At 42.4% G+C, this 23,376-nt stretch overlaps 1 protein-coding gene across 1 annotated transcript in view; it reads left to right on the plus strand.

Annotated features, from left to right (window-relative positions):
- Positions 1-250: 250 nt before the first annotated feature.
- The window catches only part of MYOCD (myocardin), a 255,330-nt gene continuing 232,204 nt past the window's right edge, over positions 251-23,376 (plus strand). The window contains exon 1 of the mRNA XM_060290647.1: positions 251-765. Within this exon, the coding sequence (XP_060146630.1) occupies positions 741-765 (25 nt within the window). The 5' untranslated portion in view covers positions 251-740. The remainder of the gene's footprint in view (positions 766-23,376) is intronic.

Consider the following 23,376-nt stretch of genomic DNA (forward strand, 5'->3'; position numbering starts at 1 on the left):
GTTTACAACCTCATTGTTTAGGGCATGACATAGCATAGAAGTAAACTGGAGTCAAGAGGAAAGGTTAGCAGAAGTTCTGCTTTCTTCCATCTTGAGGATGGAATGTCTTTCATCTCAAAGAGGCTCTCTCAAGCCTAATGAAATAAAAACAGACAGCCATGGCCTGAAACCACCCCTCCTGTGCTTCAGGTCTCAGGAAGCTCACTGTAAGGCAGGTGCACTTCTGAGAGTAATGAGGACGGGGGGAGAGAGCATGTTTGTTAACTAAGCACATATTACGTGCCAGGGTTATACTCGGCTTTGTATGTGTGTTAGCTCTTGTATCTTAATGCTCTCGCTCTGACTTCTAAAAAAAGAAAGAGAGACTCAAAGCAGTTCAACCCTTGTTACAGGTTTTATCTAGTAGACGACGGAGCAGGGTTCAAATTCAAGGCTGGGTGACTCTTTTCCTGAGCTTTTTGCGTGGCCCCATTCTGCCTCCCACGTAAGTTTCTCCCACATAAGACCCCCTTTTTAGTTGGGTCTAAAAAGGCGAGGAGACCGAAGTGGCATTGTTTTGAAGCTCGAATTTACCTCCCTGGAACTGAATGCTGACCGTGGGTGACGGCATTGGAACAGACCTCCAGCTGTCGCTACCGGAGGAATTACAATCTGAAGCGTGATCGTGTGGTTGACAAATATGAACTTGATGGTTTCGCTGCATGGTGTAAAGTTCTCTTCCGTGACCTCTCTGGACCGTGATGGTTGGTGAACACCCAACCGAAGGTAAGACCAACTCTCCTATTTGTTGGGGGACTCTGGGTGATGGTGTTATTCAACAAAAAAGGCACCAGACTAAACTGTACTCACTCATCAAGATAATCACACAAACTTCTGCTAGATTTCTTGGACAGCGCGCCAGCAAGCATTCTTCAGGGTCAGGATTGTTCAACAAAGTGTTGCCTGATTTAAAAAAAATAATGATAATAAAACTGAAAAGATGGGCGGGGAGGCCTGCTGATAGTAAACTCATTTGTCAGGCCAATAAACAAATCCATTAAAACAAAGTAACAACAGCAACCAGCAGACTCCTAAGTTGGAGCCTCTGAGTGGCTTCATACTTCTCAGTAACCGTGTAAATGCTCATCAGTCAAGTCGAGGGCTGAGAGATAGAAACCAACGCTGCACACAGAAACCTTTTGGAAGAGCTTAAAGATTTAGCAATGGCCCTTCTCCAATTTTCCATCTTTTATTTAACTCCTTTGAACTCCCACTAATTTCCAGGCAACACTTTGGAATTCCATTTTTAGCTTTGCCTTTTGAGTTATTATTTTTTTCCCCTGGGTGTACAAATCTGTGTATGGAGATGGCCTCTCCTTTTCATGAAAAATTTTTCTCTTGATTACTGAGTAATGTTCGGTGCCAGGATGATTTAAAGATAAAGACTGATTTGAAGAAGAAAATGAAAGTGATCTGTAACCCCATCACTCAGAGGCAATCACTGTTAAGGTTTCAGTGTATTTCGAGCCAGGATTTTTTCTAAGTGTGCATATACTTTTTTTTCTTTTTTAAACATGGCTGAGAGCATGCTGCTTTCAGAGTCTCCTGGGGAGGCTGTCAAGAGCACAGACTTTGCATCAGATGGGCTTTTACGATCGTGACCCAGCTCTGTCACTTAGTGACTCATGGGGCATGGGGCAAATCAGCCATAAGGCTCTGTTTCCTCAGTAGTTCACTGGAGATAATATTCATACTAACTGCTTTTAGGTCTTTGGAGGGGTAAATGATACCAAGACCTAAGGCCTTTAGAGAAGTGACTGACACTTAACTAAACATTGAATAAGTGTTAGCTGTTATCACTGTTCCCCTCATATTATGTACATTTTTCCATGTTATTAAATTTTTTCTCGATCATGATTTTAATGGCTGCATGAAATTATATTTTAAGGGTATATTAGAATTTATTCCTCTCTTATTGAATACATTTTCAGTTTTTGTGAGTTCTGTACTTTATGCTGCACTGAAAATCTTAATAGACAAAATTTTTTTGGTGGTAGTATTTATTGGGTTCTTAGGATTGTTTCCTATGAGTAGAATAACGAAGTGGGAGGAGTTTAACAATTTTCAGGGTTATTCATACATATTGAAGAGTTGCGTCCATTTACTATCTCACCATGATTATGTCAGTATGACCCCTTCACCGTCAAGGTCAACCCAGAGTGTCATCATGCAACATTATTAATTTTTCTTATTCTAAAATCCAGACTGTGTTAAATCATCTTTACGTTTTGTTTTGAGTGTCCTAGGGGAGGTTGTATTTAATTTGCAATCACATTTATTTAGGTGAATCTGTGTATTAATTGCTTTTGGTGCACACCATCCAGTCTTTTGTACTCCGATTTCCCACTCTTGGGCCCTTGAATTTTCTTTGTCATTCAAGCCGTTAGACTATGTCTTCAACTTTTTTTTTTTCCCAAGAAGGTTTTATAGGTGGTATGACTTCTTAAGCTGTTTGTTGCTTCCACACATAAAAGACAACTTGACTGGGCATAAAATTCTTGGGTTAAAAACCACCCAACATGATTTGTCTCTAAGATGCCCAGTCATCTGGTAGAAATAGAAAATGTGTACACAAACACTTGTTTCTTCTCAAGAGCTAACAGCATCTACAGAACTCCAGAACTGGACTCTCCAGTAGAACTTTCTAGAGTGGAGGAAACGTTTATTGTCTGCACTCCCCAGCATGACAGACGTTAGCCTCTTTTGCAACTGAGGAACTGAATTTGAATTGTTTTGAGTCAGTTTGAATATAGTTTCTCGCATGGGGCTAGTGGCTTCCAGATTGGACTACACAATTCTAGAAATATAGAGTGGAAAGAAACCTTCAAGGTTCACACCACTTTTGCTGCCATGAGCACATCACCTTACCTTTCTCGGTCTCCATTTCCCCATCTATGAAATACTACTACTTTCTCAGGACTACATAACAAGTTCATGTTAAAGCTTAGACCAGAGCCTTAAGTAATCATTCTCAGTCTGGTTTTCTTCATATTATGGTGCAATTGAATAGTTTAAACTTTGAGCTATGATGCCAGAGATGGTTAATTAGATTGATTCCCCCCAACCCCCCGATGGCTATGCCTTTTAAGCTAATAGCTTTGGTTTACCTGACCTCCCTACATAAAATGGCATTTCTAGTTGTTCCTTATTTCTGTTTCCTGCTCCATGTTTCTTTCCTTATCACTACCCGAAATTCTGTGAAATGTTTATGCAATCGTACATTTATCTGTTCCTCCACTAGGAGGTCAAGTCGGAGGCATCAGGGACTTTGCTTATCGCTGTGTCCTCACCGTGTAGAAAGGACTCTGGGCATGATTGGTGCTCATTACAACTTTGTCGAGTAGGCGGATGAGTGAACGAAATCTATTAATCAAACTCAACTGGGGGAAGTTTGCTGTAGGGTGAAAGGGGAGGAGGAGGAAGCTGCTTGATTCCGTCACATAGAGATTGCAGTTTTCAGTTCACAGTGAGGTTTCGATTTGAGATTTTGTCTTTTTGAGCTCTGTGTTGTTGGGTAGGCGTGTTGTCTTGCAGAGACATTTGATTTCTCCCCGATGAAATTATCCATCCCAGAGGGCAGCTGTACTCTTACTGTTTTTACTGCTCCCACTACACAGGAGTCAACCTTCCGAGAAGGTTGATGTGTTCGTCTGAAGAGATGACCAAGGCCCAGCCCAGGAAGACCTTTCATTCCCTGAAATCATTCTCTGCTTTAAGTGAATCTGTAAAAGGGGGACGTCATCCCCACACCATAGTATGAACGTGAGGATATCAATGAGATAACCTAGGAAAGCATCCAATATGCCTGTCAACATGCATTGCCTTCTCTCTCCCCCATTTTAACCCTGAAAGTTATACTCAAGTGGGAGAGCCATGCTCCAAACCCAGATTTTCTTTTGATCCCACTGGGCTGCCTGATCACTACTCAGCATAACTGAGTTGAGGGGAGAGTGGGAGTGGGGTGGGGATTGATGGCATCGATGTTCATGGGCTCTCCCAGGCCAAGTCTTCCAAAGCCTGTCCAGCCTGCAGTGATGTGTCTAGGTGCCGTGATCCCAGCTAGGCAGGTTGTGGTCAGCCTGACCCAGCACCTTGCCCCATCGAGCTGCCCATCGACTCTGAGAGTATACAAATGCCGAGGAGCCCTGACAATGAAGCCCTTCACAATGGAGTGCCTGGATTTTATTGAGAAAAGCCAATCCCCTCCCATCTGTCATTTGGCACTTAGCACTGTAGTTATTCTAGATGAGTGAACACTTGTGTTATATTTTCCAATAGCAAAACTGGGGTCACCAGGGTGCCTGCTGTTTTAGCCAAATCCAGATGGGGTTTTCCTATAAACAAGTGCGCATGGAATATTTATGCCGCCCGTGGCACCTGACGCCTTAATACTTAGGCCTTCTATGTAGTAGCCACTCTTCCTATAAGTCACTTTAACACACTAAGTAAATATTTTAATATAGCCATGTCACTGTTTATTATAGAATGGCTTGGGCCCAGATCTTGCCTAATGCTTGGTTAAAAAGTCAGTTTATACCATCCTTTAAAGTGAATCAAAGAATGCATAAACGCCACTCTTTTGTTACTCAGAACTCTGTTTACTTTACTTTTCTGTAAACCTTGTGAAATGCTTGCTTACAAAAAGCTGACAGATGCCAGATTTGCTCATTAACTGGAGGTGTTTTCCAAGTCAGGAAGGTGAGGTGTGAACGTGGGAGGTGGGTTTTCTTACCATGGACATCTCCCAACGTCCACTGCCCAGGGGACCTGCCGTCTGGCCCGGGGATCTTGACCTATAGCTACTAGGCAGTGAATGGGATCGAGAAACACCAAATCCGAGACCTGGCTCCTAAATCAAGCCTGTCCTCAGCCTCGGAACACAAAAGGCCACTTGGACAGTGGTATAAATGGGACATGCCTCCTTGATGTCTGTAGGCCACATGATTGTAATTAAATCACCTTCGATCCTGATTGCTAGACTCATCCCTGCTTTCCTGCATTACCCCCTGAGGCCCTCACCAGAAAATAGGAGGATGCTAGTTCAGGTAATAGGTTTTAATTCTGTGTTCTCAGCTGTGTCTGTTTTCCCTTCTTTTTGTACAGCCCCCCTTTAATTCCGCATATAATTTTTCATCTCTTGTTTTTATATTTCACCCCGGCCTATTTTCTCTTGTTGGTTGTTGATCTTACTATGTACGTAGAAGCCAGTTGTCCCAATTCTCTTTGGAGCTGGGGAGATGGGGTATTGGTGGCGGAGGGATCAATCATCTTCCTGCCTCAGTAGCACGTTGTCCTGGGGCTAGAGAACGGTGGTCCAGTTCTCTAGCTACACAGACAAGTTTAACTTAACAAAGGTTAAGTTACAAGGCCCCTGCTTGCATGGCCCTTTCCACCATCCTGGAGAGGGCCCTAGAAGATTGTGGACCTTCTCGCATGTTTTTATAAAATTTGTATGAGTATGATATTTCAATGACAATCGCATGTTTTTATAAAATTTGCACGAGTATATTTCGAAACGTCCTGCCCAAGTTTTTTGATATTTCGACAATCACTTAAGACAAGCTATCTTTTTCACTCCTGCTCTCCCATCATACTTCACCTCCTGTAGAATAACAAGGGCATGGCCTCAGGGAGAGGCCATGGAGATCTAAGGGGAGTTCAGTTAATTTTAATTTCACAGCATGCGTTTCTGTGAGTTAAGTGTGAGTTAAGTCACTGCTAGCTGTCCAGCTGTAGGAGTGGCTTCTAGGGGACTCCAGTCGGCCAGAGTGCCAACTCGCCCTTGATTGAGACAGTAGTGTTCAGGTCCAGAGAGCACCTCATACTAAGACGTGTCACCTAGAACCTGAAGATATAAATGTGTGGAATCAAAGCTGGTCTATGGAAAGTTCTTCTAAATCTTACAATGTATGAAAAAAATATATATTTCCCAAATTTACAATAATTCTAACAATTTACGTGGTATTTCCCAGTGTTCCTGGGAAGCTGAAAGAAACTTACAGTTGTCATTATTTGAGAAGGTGATCAAAGAAGGTACAGACAAGAAATGTAGAGAAAGTATTACAGAATCATGTTAGGCAATTAATTATTAAAATACTGTGTACAGTTTTGGATTTTTGTGATTATTGTATTTTTTTTTTAATTTGTAATTTGTTGTGATTTTCTCATTCTAAACAAAATCTCATTTGTGTCTAATTTTGTCTTCTTTTGCCTAAAGAGGCTGCAAACATTAGATAAGTTCCGGCCCTGAGAAAGTCTAGCTCTGCCCCAGTCTAGCTGGCCAAGTTCTTCCCTCTCGGAGTCAGGGGCCACACTTGTGGGATGTCCAAGAGTCTAATATAGTTTTCAGGTAGACTTGGTTTCATAAAGCAAAGCTAAACCGTACCCTACAACGTCCTGCCCAAGTTTTTCTCAACCTAGCCCCATCTGTCTTATAATAAACCCAATTCTTCCTGTACCTTGGCATTAAATTCTCTACTTATTTTGTTTGCCAACATTACTGTGAAGTCTTTTCTTGTAATTTTAGCGAGACTCTGATAAATAATGCAGGGGAGGATGTTACTTAGATGTCCTTTGAAGTCAGGAGGCTCAGTAAACTGACCTCTTAGTAACATATCCAGGCATCTTCCAAAATTGTGTCCTGAGTCTGGCAGTAACAATGTTTCATAGGAAGACGTTTGTTCTGATTACCCCTATTGGATTACTTCTCTTAACTTGAACAGAGGTATCCTTTTCAGATGTCCGGTGGATTTCTTGTCAACTTGGTAAAGACCGGAGCCGGAAGGGAACGTAGGCTTATCCCGTATAGGACTTGAAAATAGATTCTTTCAGAGACGGATGTGAATTCTGGTTACATAGTTGTGGTCCTGGTGGAAGGAGAAAAGTTTAGGTCTCTGACAGTTTCGGTTTGTGGTGGTTTTGACTTTACAAATTCAGAGATCTAGAAACCTGGAGAAGAAAACAAAGGGTATCAGCACCGGAGGAAGCTTCTCAGGAACTGTACCTCTTGTCCAGAGAGATGCATTGTTGTGTTTGCTGGAGGGCTGGGGCTTAGCAGTTACCCGGGATGGAGACCCTGACCTTCGCTAGGCAGAGGCTCTCGGCTCTTGCTGGGAGCCTGATAGTGCAGTGATGCTTTTTTTTTTTTTTTTTCCTCTTTCCTGGCCCGGGGTTAAGAGGAAAGAGAGAGAAACAGCATGGTAAGCTTCCCATTCAGGGTCATCTTCAGTCCCAAGGACCCAGCAGTGTATCCCCGATGTGGCCCTTGGTCGTACCCCAGTTACCCTTCACCTTCACGCTTCCTCCCAGTCATGAAGCTTTCAGCAGTTCTATGGTCTTTCCCCTTTTCTTTCACAAATGCAGCAGGAGTTTATATGTCAGATTGGCTTTAGTTTCAGTATAGACTCGTCAGCCTTCTAGAAGCAATTCCTGAAAGTTTCTGCCTTGAAATTTCCTTTGTTTCCAGGGCTTGTTCACTGAGTCATTATTCATTCATTCATCCACTCACTCATGCATTCATTTGACAAGGTTTTACTGAGTACCTACTATGTGCCAGCCTCTGCTCAAGGTACTCAGGATCCAGAGATAAATTAGAAGGATAATGTAAGTCATTGCCTTTCTTACATGGGGGAAGGAGACGGCAAATAAGTAGTGTTTCCTGTGTTTATTCTAAGGTACTTCCCATTTTAACATCTCTGAAATTGGAATGTATTTTACAATAGATGACATCGCATAACTGCTGTCAGACAGGCAGCAGTCACGACGGAGCTCTCACAGCCTACATGTGTGCAAACTTGGCCGAAACGCCTGTGCTGTCATCCATTCAGTTGAGTTAGCAGCATGTGTTTGCTGATGCTACACATGTCGAATTTAATTATCTTTTAAAAACATCTTCAGAAAGACTACATTATGATTTGGCTTTGAAACAGATTCTTATAGAGCCAAAGGCACAGCAGTGGGGCATGAATTTGGTATTAGAGAAGCAAATATTTGTTGTCGGAGAAATGGGTGCTATTCCATCTTTTCTCGCAAAACGACAACTGTGCTTTACGGAACCTAAGGAAAGAACATGTCCACGGTTAGCTGATGCCTATCTTAAGCCAAACAGTGCAACTGAAGGCAGGAGAAATTGCCAAGTCCTCCAAGATAGATAAAAAATTTCCAAGCCCTGTGAGGCTGCTGTGGTGGATTCTCACATCCTTCATGACTCCCGTGGAGACACCAGATGCCATCATCTTATTGCCCGTGGGTTTTAAATTTTTTAACTTATTAGTGGTATGTAAATCAGCGGTGCCTTCCATTTAATGATGTTTTAGATCTGATGAAATTCAGTAATAAGATGTCAGGTGGTAACAGCTGCTCTAAGGAAAAGTACAGTAGAACAAGGCAATGGAAACCAGAAGCCAGAAGGATGAGAGGCATGGCTGTTTTAGATGGAGCAGTAAAGGAATCCTCTCTGAGGTGACTGAGAATGGAGACTGACATTGATTTGTCATGGGATGACCTTGGAAAAAAGGGTTCCAGGTGGCGGGAACAACAAATCTGAGACTGAAGCAGGAAGACATTTGGAATGTCCAAGGAAGAGCACAAAGGTCTCCTGGGGATGACGCGGAGAGAGTCCGGAGATGAGGCCGGGCAAAGGCAGACCACACGGGGCCCAGGAGGCCATGATGGAGATTCTGGGTTGGATTCTGAGTGTCCTGGAAGCCATTCAAGGATTTCGAGCAGGAGGATGACATTATTAGATGCTTGATTCCAAAGCGGGGTCCGGCCGCCGTTGAGAATTGACGGTAGGAGGTCGGGGTGGAAGCAGGGTGACAGGTTTAGAAGAAGATGCGAGAAAAAACAGGAGGTGAGAAAGCAGAGACAGATTCTGTAAGTCAAATTCAGGAGTGACCTTGAGCGGATGTGTATCAGGAGTGTGGCATGGGATCTAGGGAGTGTTGGGCTTTCTTTTCTGGAGGGCCCTTTTAAGATGGCAGGCGTTAGGGCGGGCTTGGATGATGACAGCTCAGCCATCCGTGGTCCAGGGCAAAGAAGCTGAGGATGCAGGAGCGGAGAGGAGCTACAGGTCCGTCTCCTGCTCCCTCTGTATCTTGGGGTCTTTTCACCTCAAATACAAAAGGGGTTCGGAAGGCACCTGGGCTCCCTTTTTCTCTTACCTGAGATTCGATTTCCTTTTTAGGACGGAAGATGCACACACTCCAAGCATCTGACTCGCTCCTGCTCTGGTTCCTCTGCTCCGGGACCCACAGGGCTCTAACATGCAGGAAAGTACCTGTGCTTGTCTCCACATTTAATCCCCTTTATCTTCCGTTCTTGGACCCTGGCAATAAACGTTTCATTGACACGGAAAGTGAGTTCTAAAGAAACAGAAGTTTATAGTTGGGCAGGTGGCAAAGAATCACATCTCCATTAGGCTTTATTGCTTCATTTTATATAGAACCGTGGTCTCTGGGCATCTCCAGATTGCTGAACACTTACGCCCTTTGGCTAGTTCAAAGCTGTTTAAGCAGGCAGAACAGTTATTCAATGATGTACAAAGTGGTTTCCTCACTTGTGTTCTCTGAGGAAATTTCAGTGTGACCTTCATCTCAAAATTCTACTGCCGCCTCAAAGTTGAGCTTGGAATGAGCTAAGCTGTGGATGGTCCTCCCTGTCTGTCTTCTCCCTCTCATCAGCCATACTGCTTTCCTCCACTTTTCTTTCCTCATCCTCCCCTTCCTGCCCTTCTACCTCTTTCTGGAAGCGGAAAGCTCTGTTAGGAGGGAGTGCATCTATGAAATGGGCAGAGAAGGAAGCAGAGGTATCTCAACTCATAATGAGAATATGTGTGTGTGTGTGTGTTTGTGTATCTCTAGATATAATGCTTATATGATGAGAGTAAATGCATATGTACACTTATTATTTAATACATACTAAATCTTTAAATAATTATATAATATAGTGTTTATAAATTATAAATGTATTATTAAAACCTCATGCAGCAGGAATGTATATACATTTTCATTATGTAAAATGAGAATAGATATATACATTCTAACGTGTTTAAATATATATATAGAGAGAGAATATGTATGTATGTAGAGAGAACACAGAGAGAGAATGTGTATGTATATGCACGTACATATAATACATCCTTATTGTATATAATGAGAATATATATATATTTTCTCTCTGAGTAGGGTTTTAATACCAGCTTGACTTAATCACCATTTTGGTTCTGAATCCAGGGTTCGTCTTTCCTGAGGGGGTGATTGAAAGAGAGTTTATGATTATCTCGCATGCAGTTAACCTGCTCGTTGTGTAACTTACAAGCTGCCTGTGATTCCCACCCACCTCCCCCTCCCCCCTCCCCCGCCCCCAGGGCCTTAATCCCCAGCGGAGAGCTGGCCGGGCGGTCTTGCTCTTCCCTCCCCTGTGGCACCCTCGTAGGAGCAACTCCCTCTAAGCCCAGAGAATGTGTTACTTGGCATAAAACAGATGCCTCCTTCCAGCTAAACCGTCCTCAAAATGTGCTGCCAGACAAGACCATCAAGTTCTTTCGTCACTCTCTGAGGCACGGAGGGAAGGGCTGGGGCCCGGGCCACGGGAAGAGGGACGCTGAGCCCAGCTCCGGGGGCCCCAGGGGCAGGGCTGGCCTCCTCTGACCCCGGGGACGCCGTTGGTGGGAGGGGGGGACCTGCTTTCCTCCTCTTCCCACATCCTCCCTGCCTGTCTTCTCCCGCCCTTGCCCCACCTCTCAGGCAACTCCTCTCTGTGTGGAAGAATTTGCCAGTCTTTCCTGAGACCCCTTCCCCTCCCCCGTCTCCGCGGCTCTGCCCTGTGTCCCATCCCTTCCCCTGGACGATCTTCCTGGTTAGGAGCTGGGTGTGTTCCGCTCTGTGGACAGAGGCTGTTAAGGTGCTCAGTGTGTTACCGTCCCAGGTGAGGTGTGCCTGTGCTGACAGTGGTGGTCCACAGAAAACGAAACCATTTTTCTGTCTCAGTTCCCCTGAGCGGTACGACCTGCTAACCTCTACTTGAATTGGAGTGGGAAGCATGACCCAGGGCCGGAGAGCTGTGGCTTCGGTCGCCGTCTCCACCGCCCACTGGCCAGCTCTGGGATCCAGGACAGCTTCATTCATTTGTTCATTCACTCCACCACGAATCTCTGAGCATGAACTACATCCGAGGCTCTGTCCCAGCCGCTGTGGATACAGAGGTTTGCAAAACAAAGCCGCTGCTCTTGTAGAATTGGGAAGATAGGGAATCTTCCACAGGGAAGATGGGCAATCCACAGAACCTCATACAATTTTAAAATTCTCAATGCATTTGCATGAGTTAAGTGTGAGTAATAGTATCTCCTTCCTAGTGATACTGTAGGCATCGGAGAAGAATGCAGCACACTAACATTATAAATCAACTATCCTTCAATTAAAAAAACAGAAGAATTCAGCATGTTACATGTGGTAAATACTCAAGTGCATGCGGTAAATATAGTTCTTTGTAGCAGCACAGTTACGCTGCGGTGAGTCTCACGTGGAGTGGAGGGGTGCCCATCCCCGAAGGGACCTTCAGGGACTTGCCATAACTGTGGCTTTGTGTGTCCAGCAAGGGTTCCCAACGCTCTTCCAATTATAGTCCATCCCCACCTTTGCCACGTGACCTGGTCCAGCGTCCCATCCTTCTGGCAGCCGTGATTGGCTCAGGAGGTGAGCACGTGACTCAGGCAGAGCCAATCTGAGTCCTCTTGGGCCTACATATTAACTGTGAGTGAGAGACGCTCGCTCCCTTCTGGGAATTCTGACCTGGAGCTGCTCGGGAATCTGCCCTGTGGAGAAGTCATCTTGGCAGGAGAGAATGAGGTCAACCTGCAGAAAAAAGCAGTTGCGAGAAAAAGAGATGCCGTTAATAATATTAGAATTCCATGTTGCACATACATTTACTGCTCTTTAATAACCTTTGAGGTAACTACCGTTGTTACCCGTCTTCATTTTATTCTGTTATTGATTTTTGGCCGCGCCTCACGGCTTGCAGGATCTCTGTTCCCCGACCTGGGATTGAACGTGGGCCCCCGGCAGTGAAAGCGCCGAGTCCTAACCACCGGACCACCAAGGAATTCCCAGCCGCCTTCATTTTAAAGATGAAGAAGCTGGGGACAGAAAGGTTCAGTAACTGCCCAAGGTCACACAGTTACTAAGTGACAGGACCAGTTGCTGAACCAGGCCCTCTGGCCCCAGGAGCTATATGCTTGGCCAGTGTCTCTTTCTTTTCTGGCTGTTCAGAGTCCAGAGTTGCAAGATCCAGGTGCTGATTCCCTCAGCCCTTCCTCTGATTTATGAGTAAGGAGAAATTCCTTCCCAGGCACGTGAGATTATCTATATCTATACTTGTACCATCTGTATGTTTATCTCTCTTTATCTACATCTGTCTATTTTTATACCTAAAATTGGTTGGAGTTGAGTTTCTGTTACCACAACTACCTGAAAACCATTGCCAGAACGTTCTGAAATATGTGTATCATTTGGAAGAAATCCCCTCGGCCGATTCTCGTTTGCACTGCCTTCCCCTTGACCCCCTCCCCCTCCCCCCCTGCCCCCTTCCCCCCCACAATTACACTGCTCCACCAATCTGTATTTGAGAATTACCACCTTAATGTAAGTTTAATTCTCACATAGTTTGTTTTTTCCAATTGAGTCAATGCTTAAAGTATGGGTAGTTGGAATCCATCAGAATTACTTTCTAAATTGACTTTGACCTTCCTGGTACTATGACCTTGGACTGTCTGTCTGAGTCCCTTACATAGAAACTACCCTGGAACTGAAAACCATTGAGGGGTTTTGTTATATTGATGCCTACTTAGCATTAATGTTATTTCTATAACATTGTTTGTCAACGGTATTAATAGAAATCTTCTGTGCAAATCATTACCTAGGGGATTAACTCATCAACTTGATCTATACGTACGGTTGCATTTTAAACTTAAGAACTTGCATCCATTCATGAGAATCCCCTGTGAAGCTGCTTCTTTGTGTTTGGACTGTACGAGAACCTCAGTCCAAAAGAGTAACTTCTGCTTCCAAATGAGAAGCATAGAGAATTCTAGAACTTTCTGACTATTGTGGTCTATGATTTCTTTTCTTCCTACTAGGGAAACTACATTGGAAACCGGTCCTGCATAATTTGATGAGTCTGTGACCCCTTTGGAATGATAGCTTGCTGGTTTATATCCCTACACCAACTGAAATGTTTTATTTTTTTTCCCCATGTGTAAGTTCCCAAGGTTCTGTTTTCTTTTAATTTATTGGGTATAATCCAGTCTATGTTTCCAGTGCCCTGACGTCATTGCCAAGGTGGCTGGTTCTAAAGGAGCTTCATTCTAGAATAGAATCAGACATCCTTGGTCATCAGGGAGACTCTTGGTGCCCTTTATGGTCAAGAGACCTCAGTTTATTCAATTTAGGGCTCTCAGAAGTGGAGGGGGGGAGGTCATAAAATCTATTGCCCACTTAGCGATTCAAGCTAAATGGAACTCTGGGGAAACCTGGCAGCTCCTATGGGGAAAATAACATTTGTCATATCACTGAAGATCAACATTAGTTAATCCCACTTACTTGGTATGAAAGTGAAAGTACTTGGAATAAAATGTTCTGCATTTATGCAAGGACACTGATGTAAAAAAAAAAAAAAAAGCTGGCTTGGGACACACTGAAAAGGAATCTCACATCCTTGAAGCTACATGCTACATAAAGGGCTTTGCCCATCCTCTGCAGTTCCACGTGGGAAGGACAGACATCATTCCCTGCTCTATGGGTCACCTACAAAACAAACTTATTTACAAAACAGAAATAGAGTCACAGATGTAGAAAACAAACTTATGGCTACGGGGGAAAGAGGAGGGAGGGATAAATTGGGAGATTGGGATTGACATATACACCCTACTATATATAAACTAGATAACTAATAAGGACCTACTGTACAGCATAGGGGACTCTACTCAATACTCTGTAATGATCTATGTGGGAAAAGAATCCAAAAAAGAGTGGATATGTGCATATGTAGAACCAATTCACTTTGCTGTACAGCAGAAAGTAACACAACGTTTTAAATCAACTATACTCCAATTAAAAAAAAGAATATGCATTACCTACAGGAAGAAGGAAACTTGTCCCAGCACCTGAGGGGGAGACTCATGGTGGATCAGAGACACCTTACTGAAGGAGAGCTGTGTGTAGATCCTCTGGGTAGGATGAGAAGGGGCCTGTGTTTCTTAGCAAGAAGAAAGGTATGTGCCAAGACTCACCAATCCCTCAGCTACAGCTGCAGAATCAGAGGTGAATGAACCATTGCCACATCTAAAAGGAAACCGAAGGATGCTTCTTACTCTGATGAACTTCAAGGTAGAAAAATGGAAGGCCCTCCGTGCATATGTGATATTTCCGGTATGCAGAAGTGACTTGCTGCTAACTGATTTGAATATTTAGAAAAGCTGTAAAGTGGTGTAAGTGACAAAATAGGAGTGTCTGCCAACGTTCACAGTGATTTCAAAAGGCCTGTCCACAGACCACTTGCTAAATTACTCAAGACTGGGCTTTCTGTACAAAAATAAAAAGCACGTATAAAAATGCAGAGTCAGTGACAGTAGTACAAGGTTTGCACACAACATGCTGCTTGTGACTATAACGTGGGGAAGTATCTGTGGTCTCAGATATCTATGTATCCTAAGTCCAACAGTGTGAGAAAATGCATTATAGTCTAGCAGGTTCAGAAATATATCCCAGGCATATATTTGTAATCTGAAAGACATTTTTAAATATGTGATAAGACTCACTTCATTTGAAAGCATAACACTTTTAATAAGAATCAGATCAAATAGAAGGGCAAAATGAGTTGCATTCTGTGGTTTTAAAAGGCATACTCATTCACTTATGTAAACAGTATTAAGCAGCAACTAAGCCTGACTTACTCTGCCGAATGCTGGGATTAGCAATGGAATACTACTCAGCCATAGAAAAGAACAAAATAATGCCATTTGCAGCAACATGGATGCAACTAGAGATTATCGTACTGAGTGAAGTAAGTCAGAATCACAGACATAGAGAACAGACTTGTGGTTGCCAAGGGGGAGGGGGTTGAGGGAGGGATGGAGTGGAAGGTTGGGGTTAGCAGATGTGAGCTATTATATATAAGATGGATAAACAACAAGGTCCTACTGTATAGCACAGAGAACTATAGTCAATATCCTGTGATAATGGAAAAGAATAGAAAAGTATATATATATATAAAACTGAATCATGTAGCTATACAGAAGTAATTAACAACATTGTAAATCAACTATACTTCAATTAAAAATAATTTTAAAAAATGTATTGGCTCTTGCCACTAACGAAGTGAAAGAGATTCACATAGGTTCAGCATTCTAATGGGAAGTCATTTGGCAAAGGATAAAGAAAGAAGTAAGATCATTGTTGAAATATATTGAATTGCATGGCCAGACCAAGACAGTGCAAACACAATTTGCAAATTGGGCCCAGAGACCAAGTATTGTCACGATTGAGGCACCTTTTGTGCAACTGATGAACGTTACATTTAGTCAAAAAGCTGAATACCTAATACATTTTTCCCATTTCTTTTTATCGTGTCAAAGTGTCCGTAAGATTTATCACCTTAGCCATTTTTTAGTGTACGCTTTAGTGGTATTAAAGAGATTCCTATTTCTGTGCAACCATCACTACCAGCCATATCCAGAACTCCTTTCATCTTGCAAAACTGAAATTCTATTCCCATTAAGCAATAACTCTCCGTTCCTTTCTCCCTTAAGCCCCTGGGAACCACCATCCTGTTTTCTGTCTCTAGGAATTTGAATAGTCTAAGTATCATATATAAGTGGAATAACACCATATTTGTCTTTTTGTGACTGGCCTGTTTCACTGAGCGTATTGTTCTCAAGGTGCATCCATGGTGTAGCTGGTATCAGAATTTCTCTCCTTTTCAAGGCTGAATAATACTCTGTTGTATGTACAGACCACATTTTTCTTTTATCCAGCTGTCAGTGGACACTTGGTTTTTTGCCATGTTTTAGCTATCGTGAATAATGCTGCTATGAACATGGGTGCACAAATGTCTCTTTGAGAACCTTCTTTTAATTTTTTTTGCATATATACCTGGAAGTTTAATTTCTGGATCATATGGTAAACCTATTTTTAATTTTTGGGGGGAACCACCATAGTGTTTTCCACAGTGGCTATGCCATTTTACATTTCTGCCAAGAATTCACAAGGGCTCCAACCAAATACGTTTTGAACTGGGTTGCTAACAAAAAGGGTATTAAACTTATAAAAAGTAATTCAGTTTATAAATCTTTATTCGACAATACCATATTGAGGACTCTGTCCTAATAAGCATAGTGGAGCACACCCGAACCTAATTTTTAACAAGGAGAAAGTAATTGTCAATATGATAAGTCATAGGTCATTTAGGAAAAAGAGACCATTTGTACTCAAAATTCCTAATACTCTACAAAATGATATATTTCTTCAATTACAATATAAGCTAGGAAACATTGATTTCGAAAGTTGAGGGGAAAAAATGGATGTAATTCATTCCTGGGTACACAGGGAAAAGAAAATCTCTTTAACATTTAATCATTTATTTTTATTTATAGTTCACCTTGTTCTAGAAAGGTTTTGAGAAAATTTACAAGAATACATGTACAGAAATAAAAACTAGAAATAAAAATAGGTAAAAATAGAAAACTGGAACCATGGAAATAAGGACACAAAAATGCCAAACATAAGTTAACCCATGTGTCCTAGTTGCACTTTGAATTTAGGTGTTCTTTTCCCTAGTTAAAAAAAAGACAAGATTTGTTACCTAGTTCCTATTATTGGATATCAGAGGAACATTAAATTCTAAAACTCTGTTGCTCAAAATGTCAGCAACAGCATCAATGGGAAGATCGTTAGAAATCAAAACTATCGAGTCAGCCCCAGACCTACAGGAAGAGAATTTGCATTTTAAAAAGATGCCAGGGCTTCCCTGGTGGCTCAGTGGTTAAGAATCATCCTGCCAATGCAGGAGGCATGGATTCAAGCCCTGGTCCGGGAAGATCCCACATGCCACGGAGCAGCTAAGCCCGTGTGCTACAACTACTGAACCCCGCACGCCTAGGGCCTGTGCTCCACAACAAGAGAAGCCACTGCAATGAGAAGCCTGTGCATCGCAACCAAGAGTAGCCCCTGCTCACCACAACTAGGGAAAGCTCGCGCACGGCAATGAAGACCTAATGCAGCCAAATATAAATAAATTTAAAAAAAAGCCAGGTGATATGTGCATTAAAGTTTGAGGAACCCTGTTCTAAAAGACAACCTTCACCTGAGATTTCATAGGGCGATCCTGAGTGATACAATAGGCAGTGTATAAGATTTTTATTTTTTTACAACAAATGCAGTAAATAACTAAATATATCTGGTTCTTATGGCAATTTTTAAAATGATAAAGGATATATTGTGAACCTATGTCTAAGAACTGTTTGACTTGACACCAAAAGCACAATCCATAAAAATGTGATAAATTGGACTTCATCAAAATTTAAAACTTTTGCCTGACTGGGGCTTCCCTGGCGGTCCAGTGGTTAAGACTTCGCCTTCCAATGCAGGGGGTGAGGGTTTGATCCCTGGTTGGAAAGCTAAGATTCCCCATGCCTCACGGCCAAAAAACCAAAACATTAAAAAAAAAAAAAAGTGATAGTGTAACAAATTCATTAAAGACTTTAAAAATGGTCCACATCAAAAAAAATTTTTTTTAATATTAAAAAAAAAGACCCTACTAAGAAAATGCAAAGCCAAGCTAGAGACTGGGAGAAAATATTTGCACAGTATATCCAAGAAAGGACTTTTATCTCAAATACAGTATATGAAGAACTCTTAAACTCAATAGTGAAAGAAACAATTGAATTAGAAAATAGGCTAAAGATATTATGGGTGGAATTGTGTCCTCCCCCCCCCATACAAATTGATAAGTTGAAGAAGCCCTGACCCCCAGGACCTCAGAATATGACTGTAATTTGAGGTAGGGATTTTAAAGAGGTGATTAAAATGAGGCCATTAGGGTGAGTCCTGCTCCAATCTGACTGGTGTGTCCTCAAAGGGGAAATCTGGACACACAAGGACAGACTACATAAGGATGCTGAGAAGGCAGCTTTCTGACAGCCAAGGACAGAGGCCCCAGGAGAAACCACACCTGCCAACACCTTGATCTCACACTTCTAGTCTCCAGAATTGTGAAAAAATTGTCGAAGCTACCCAGTCTGTGGTATTTTGTTATGGTACCCCTAGCAAACGCGTACAGACAAGAACAGACATTTCACCAATGAGCATATACAGAAGGGGAAAAACACGTGAAAAGGTACTCAACATCACCATCCACTAGGGAAATGTGGATTAAAGCCATGATGAAATATCACCTATTTCAAAAGCTAAAAGAAAAAGTGATAACACAAAATGCTGGTAAAGATGTGGAGGAACTGGATCTCTCGCACGTGGCTGGTGGCGGTGTAAGATGGGACAGCGGCTATGGAATGTAGTCTGGCAGCTTCTTATCCGAGTAAACATTCCCTCACCACACAACCCAGCCATCTTGCTCCTGGACATTTATCCCAGAGAAATAAAAACATATTCACTCAAGAACCTGTAAGCAAATGTTCATAGCAGCTTTATTCATAAAATCCAAAAAGGGAGTGACACGAATATCCTTCAACAAGTGAATGGTTAAATAAACTCTGGTATCTTCATATAATGGAATAGTACTCAGCGATAAAAAGAAAGGGAACAGTTTAGCTGGATCTCAAGGACACTGTGCTTAGTGAGAAATGCTATTCTTAAAAGGTTACGTATGTTCCATTCACGCGACATTCTCTAAAGGACAAAACTATAAAAATGGAGAACACGTGTGGTTACTAAGAGATAGGGTAGCCGGTGGGTGGGACTGTGAAGGGGCAACTTGAGACAGTTCCTTTGTGGTGATTGAACCCTTTTGTGTGCTGATTATGGTAGTGATTGCACAAGTCTGCTCACGGGATCACATTGCATAGAAACACACACATGAGTACATGTAAAAACTGGTGAAAACTGAGTAAGACCTGTAGTCCAGTTAACGGTATTATACCAATGTCAGTTTCCTGGTTTCAATAGTGTACTGTCAGCTGAAAGAAAAGTACACAATGTAAGAGATGTGAGTTTGTTTTATTTGGGGTCTTACTGAGGACTGTAGCCTGGGAGGTAGCCTCTCGGTAGCTCAGAGGGAACTGTTCAATAGAGGTAGGGGGAGAAGCCGGTTTATATGTGATTTTTTTTTTTTTGCGGGGCAGGGGGATGCTAGGCAAATCGTGCAGTCAAGCATACATCCCAGCTAAAGGTTACTGCTAGTCAGAGAACAGGCATCTCAAGTTAATGATCGTAGTACTTTTCTATGGATGGGAAGATGCAAGAGTTTGGGTTCATTAAACTATTAACTATTTAAGAGGCCTGCTTGTCCAAAGCACAGGGTATTCATTATTGTCTTAATCTCCTGTGTCTGAAGCACAGCGTGCAGTCGGCCAGTGATTGCGGTGGGTTAATCCTTGCAGAACTGGGTGGTGAGCAGCGATGCTTGCTGTTCTGTGTCTGCGGTACCTCAGTCAGATGTCACCATCGAGGGAAGCTTGGTGAAAGGTATATGGGGCTTTCTGTAGTTTTTTTTTTTTTTTTTTTGCCGTACGCGGGCCTCTCACTGTTGTGACCTCTCCCGTTGCGGAGCACAGGCTCCGGACGCGCAGGCTCAGCGGCCATGGCTCACGGGCCCAGCCGCTCCGCGGCATGTGGGATGTTCCCGGACCGGGGCACGAAGCCGTGTCCCCTGCGTCGGCAGGCGGACTCTCAACCACTGCACCACCAGGGAAGCCCTCTGTACTTTTTAAGCAACTTTCTATGGGTCTATAATGGTTAAAAAAAATTTTTTTAAGGTTTAAAAAATGAAGCATACGATATTCCAGAGTGATAATGGAACTTGCAAGCAGGTTATCATAAGTCTATAATTCAGATATCCGGTTGTCCCTAGAAGCAGCATCAGCAACAAAACTCAGCACTAGGAAACCCAGAGGGGGAATGCAGGAGCTTGAAAAAATTTAGTTCAGAACCAGACACAGGATATAGAGTTATGCAAACTGACTATAGATTCAGTATCCAAAGGTAAGCACGGAGTCAGAGACAAGACCAGGGTGGGGCGCTGAAACAGCATCACAGTCATTTTAGCTGACCTTTAATGGCTCTGTTCTCTAGGTGATGGCTTTTGTCCTGGGGGCATCTTAAAGGCGCTGCAAGACCTAATTACCCAAGAAAGAAGGGAATAAGAAAGGGTTCCTGGACACATCTGTGGATTCAACTTTCAGAATATGCTTACCTAACAAAAAATAGTGTCAAGAAGAAAAATTACATTGATAGCAGGCTGGGTTTAGCTCTGCTATTTGGAAATGGTACAATGGAATAAGTATGTATCACATTGGACATCATTGACAGCACATTGCTGGTAGGACGGTAATGAGGTCCAACCACTGTGGAAAATAGTTTGGCATTTCTAAAAATCTAAGTTGTATTTACTGTACAATCCAGTAATAGTACTCTTGGGTGCTTCTGTGAAAAATGATGGAGAAAAGATTACATCGATGGAAAATGAGAATAAAATGAAACATTGTAATTTTTTAAATTGCAGTATAGTTGATTTACAGTGTTAGTTTCAGGTGTACAGCAAAGTGATTCAGTTATATACACACATTATATATATCTATTCTTTTTCAGATTCTTTTCAGCATTGCACTTTTCTAAAACTGTTTACAATGTATTATATTACATTTAAAGCTGCCCCAATTATATCAGATAGGTTAGGCAGTTAAATTGCCTGTATTGAGGATTCCTTGAGACACAGCATGAAATAAATGCTCAGGAAAAACATTGCATTTTGAAGCAAAGCACTTTTACATCTTTGGTTGTCAGTGTGGATTCAGGCTTATCTGAGTGTTCATACCTATGGACATGGCTTAGATGCCTACAGGGTGAGTGAGTCCTTTCTATAATTGCTTCCTTTATAAGCAAATCCCTGTTTCTGTGTCAGAGAATTTGAAGTTACCTTGGTGCTTTGATAATCCCATCATTAGAGATAAAGCACTGTAATAAATTCATTATTTCCATTTTCTGATTTGATAAACAAGGCTGATCAACTCAATGTTATTCACATTTCAGTTTAAAGCTTGAGAAATTATGAAATATTCATCTCAGTCCTTGCCCTATTGGTATCTTCAGAAACCACATCTCCATATGGGTGACAGCATGCAGCTTTCTTTTAGTAAATACCCTCCTTAGACCAGATACACAGAATTTATATGGACGTTTCTTCTAAACCTATGGCTGGGAGACATGGCTCCGGACCATTTCTTATAGTTCTCTTCTGATGGCTGTTTGCCTAGTGTTTTGTGGTACAGATCCCCTGTTCATTGGAAACTGGTCTCTGGATCTGTTCACACTGATGCCACCACCAGCCTGGCAGATTTTACCAGGTGGAAGTGAGTGAATTTTCATAATGCAAGACCTCGTCCCAGCTTTCCAGTTCAGGAATCTCATTGTTTAACCAGTACCTGAAGTTGGAACCTCTCGGAAGATAAATATTTAATCTTTTGGCTCTCCATCACAAACTGGCAAGGGCTCCCCAGCAAACTCCCCCAGTCTCTTTAAAAATAGATGCCAGCTATCTTGGTAGAACTGGACAGATATCAAAAAATGAGTGAGGGGCTTCCCTGGTGGCACAGTGGTTGAGAGTCCGCCTGCCGATGCAGGGGACACGGGTTCGTGTCCCGGTCCGGGAAGATCCCACATGCCGCAGAGCGGCTGGGCCCGTGAGCCATGGCCGCTGAGCCTGCGCGTCCGGAGCCTGTGCTCCGCAACGCTAGAGGCCACAACAGTGAGAGGCCCATGTACCACAAAAAAAATAAAAATAAAAAATGAGTGTTTCACTTCTGTGCTTGAAACATCTGAAAAAGCACAGGTCATGCAACTGGGAACTTCAGTGAAGGTTTCCGACTATGCTCTCTGGCTAAGTTTTGGAACTACTGTAGTGCAGGAGGAACATGGAGCTAAACCTTAGAGGGCGGGAGTTCTAGCTCTGCTTGGTCACTTCACCATTGTTGTGTATATAACTATGTTATGTACATTTCCTGTTTCTGAGTGTTCATTAAGAAAGGTATAATTTTATGTAAATTAGAATCATCTGCCTAACTTTAACCACCTTGAAATGAAAATGTGCTGACACCTCCCCCTTTATGCTCCCACCTCCTCCTGCCCACCCCCGCCTCTGTCCTGTTCGCCTTCCCTCTTACCCTACCTCTCTCCTTGCTCTGATTTAACTAGTATTTGGCTAATTGTTAGAGTTAGTAGACTTGAACTTTTCTTCCCAATTGTTTCATGGCCATCTGGATAGTCTCCTCTGTGAATTATCAAATTTCACTTTTCTTATATACAGGAGAAGAAATAGAAAGTCCCTGCCTTTTTTTCTACCTTTATTTTTCAATATATTTCCTTTTGGTGTTCATACGTTTTTCTTTTAAAAGCAAATGTCCAAATTTTTATTTTGATATTTTTAGCTCCACTCTTCAGTCTTTTAAAAAGGGACTTTTACTCAATTGTATTTATTGTGATTATCAATAAGCCTGGGTGTATTCCTGTCATTTTGTTCTGTGTTTTTTATTTACTGCATTTCTTTTCTTCTTTTGAAGGATTGAATGAATCTCGTCCATTCTATTTTCCCCTTAGACGTTTAGCTTCTTGTAGTGTGACCTCTTATTTTCTTTATAAACACTACGTGTAAAGAATCAATATCTTTTTAAACACTCTCTAGAGTTGATAAGTACCTGGTTTGAGATCAGCAGAACAGTGTTTAAGAGCATAAGATCCAGAAACAGACACCCTGAGTTCTAATCCTGGCTTTGCCCCTCACTAGATGTGCGACTCTGAGCATGTTACTTGATGTTTTGGAGTCTCATAGATAAAAGGGAAAGAAAAATTAAACCTCTCTGAAGGTGGTTGTGAAGAGTGAATCAATACATAAAAAGGGATTAGAACAATGTCTGGTGCATTAGAAAACGCTAATTAGAGCTTTCTCCAGATATATGCCCAGGAGTGGGATTGCTGGGTCACATGGTAGTTCTATGTTTAGTTTTTTAAGGAACCTCCATACTGTTCTCCACAGTGGCTGCACCAATGTACATTCCCGCCAACAGTGTAGGAGGGTTCCCTTTTCTCCACACCCTCTCCAGCATTGTTGTTTGTAGAC

This window comes from Globicephala melas, chromosome 20 (assembly GCF_963455315.2).
Source record: "Globicephala melas chromosome 20, mGloMel1.2, whole genome shotgun sequence".
NCBI lineage: Eukaryota > Metazoa > Chordata > Mammalia > Artiodactyla > Delphinidae > Globicephala > Globicephala melas.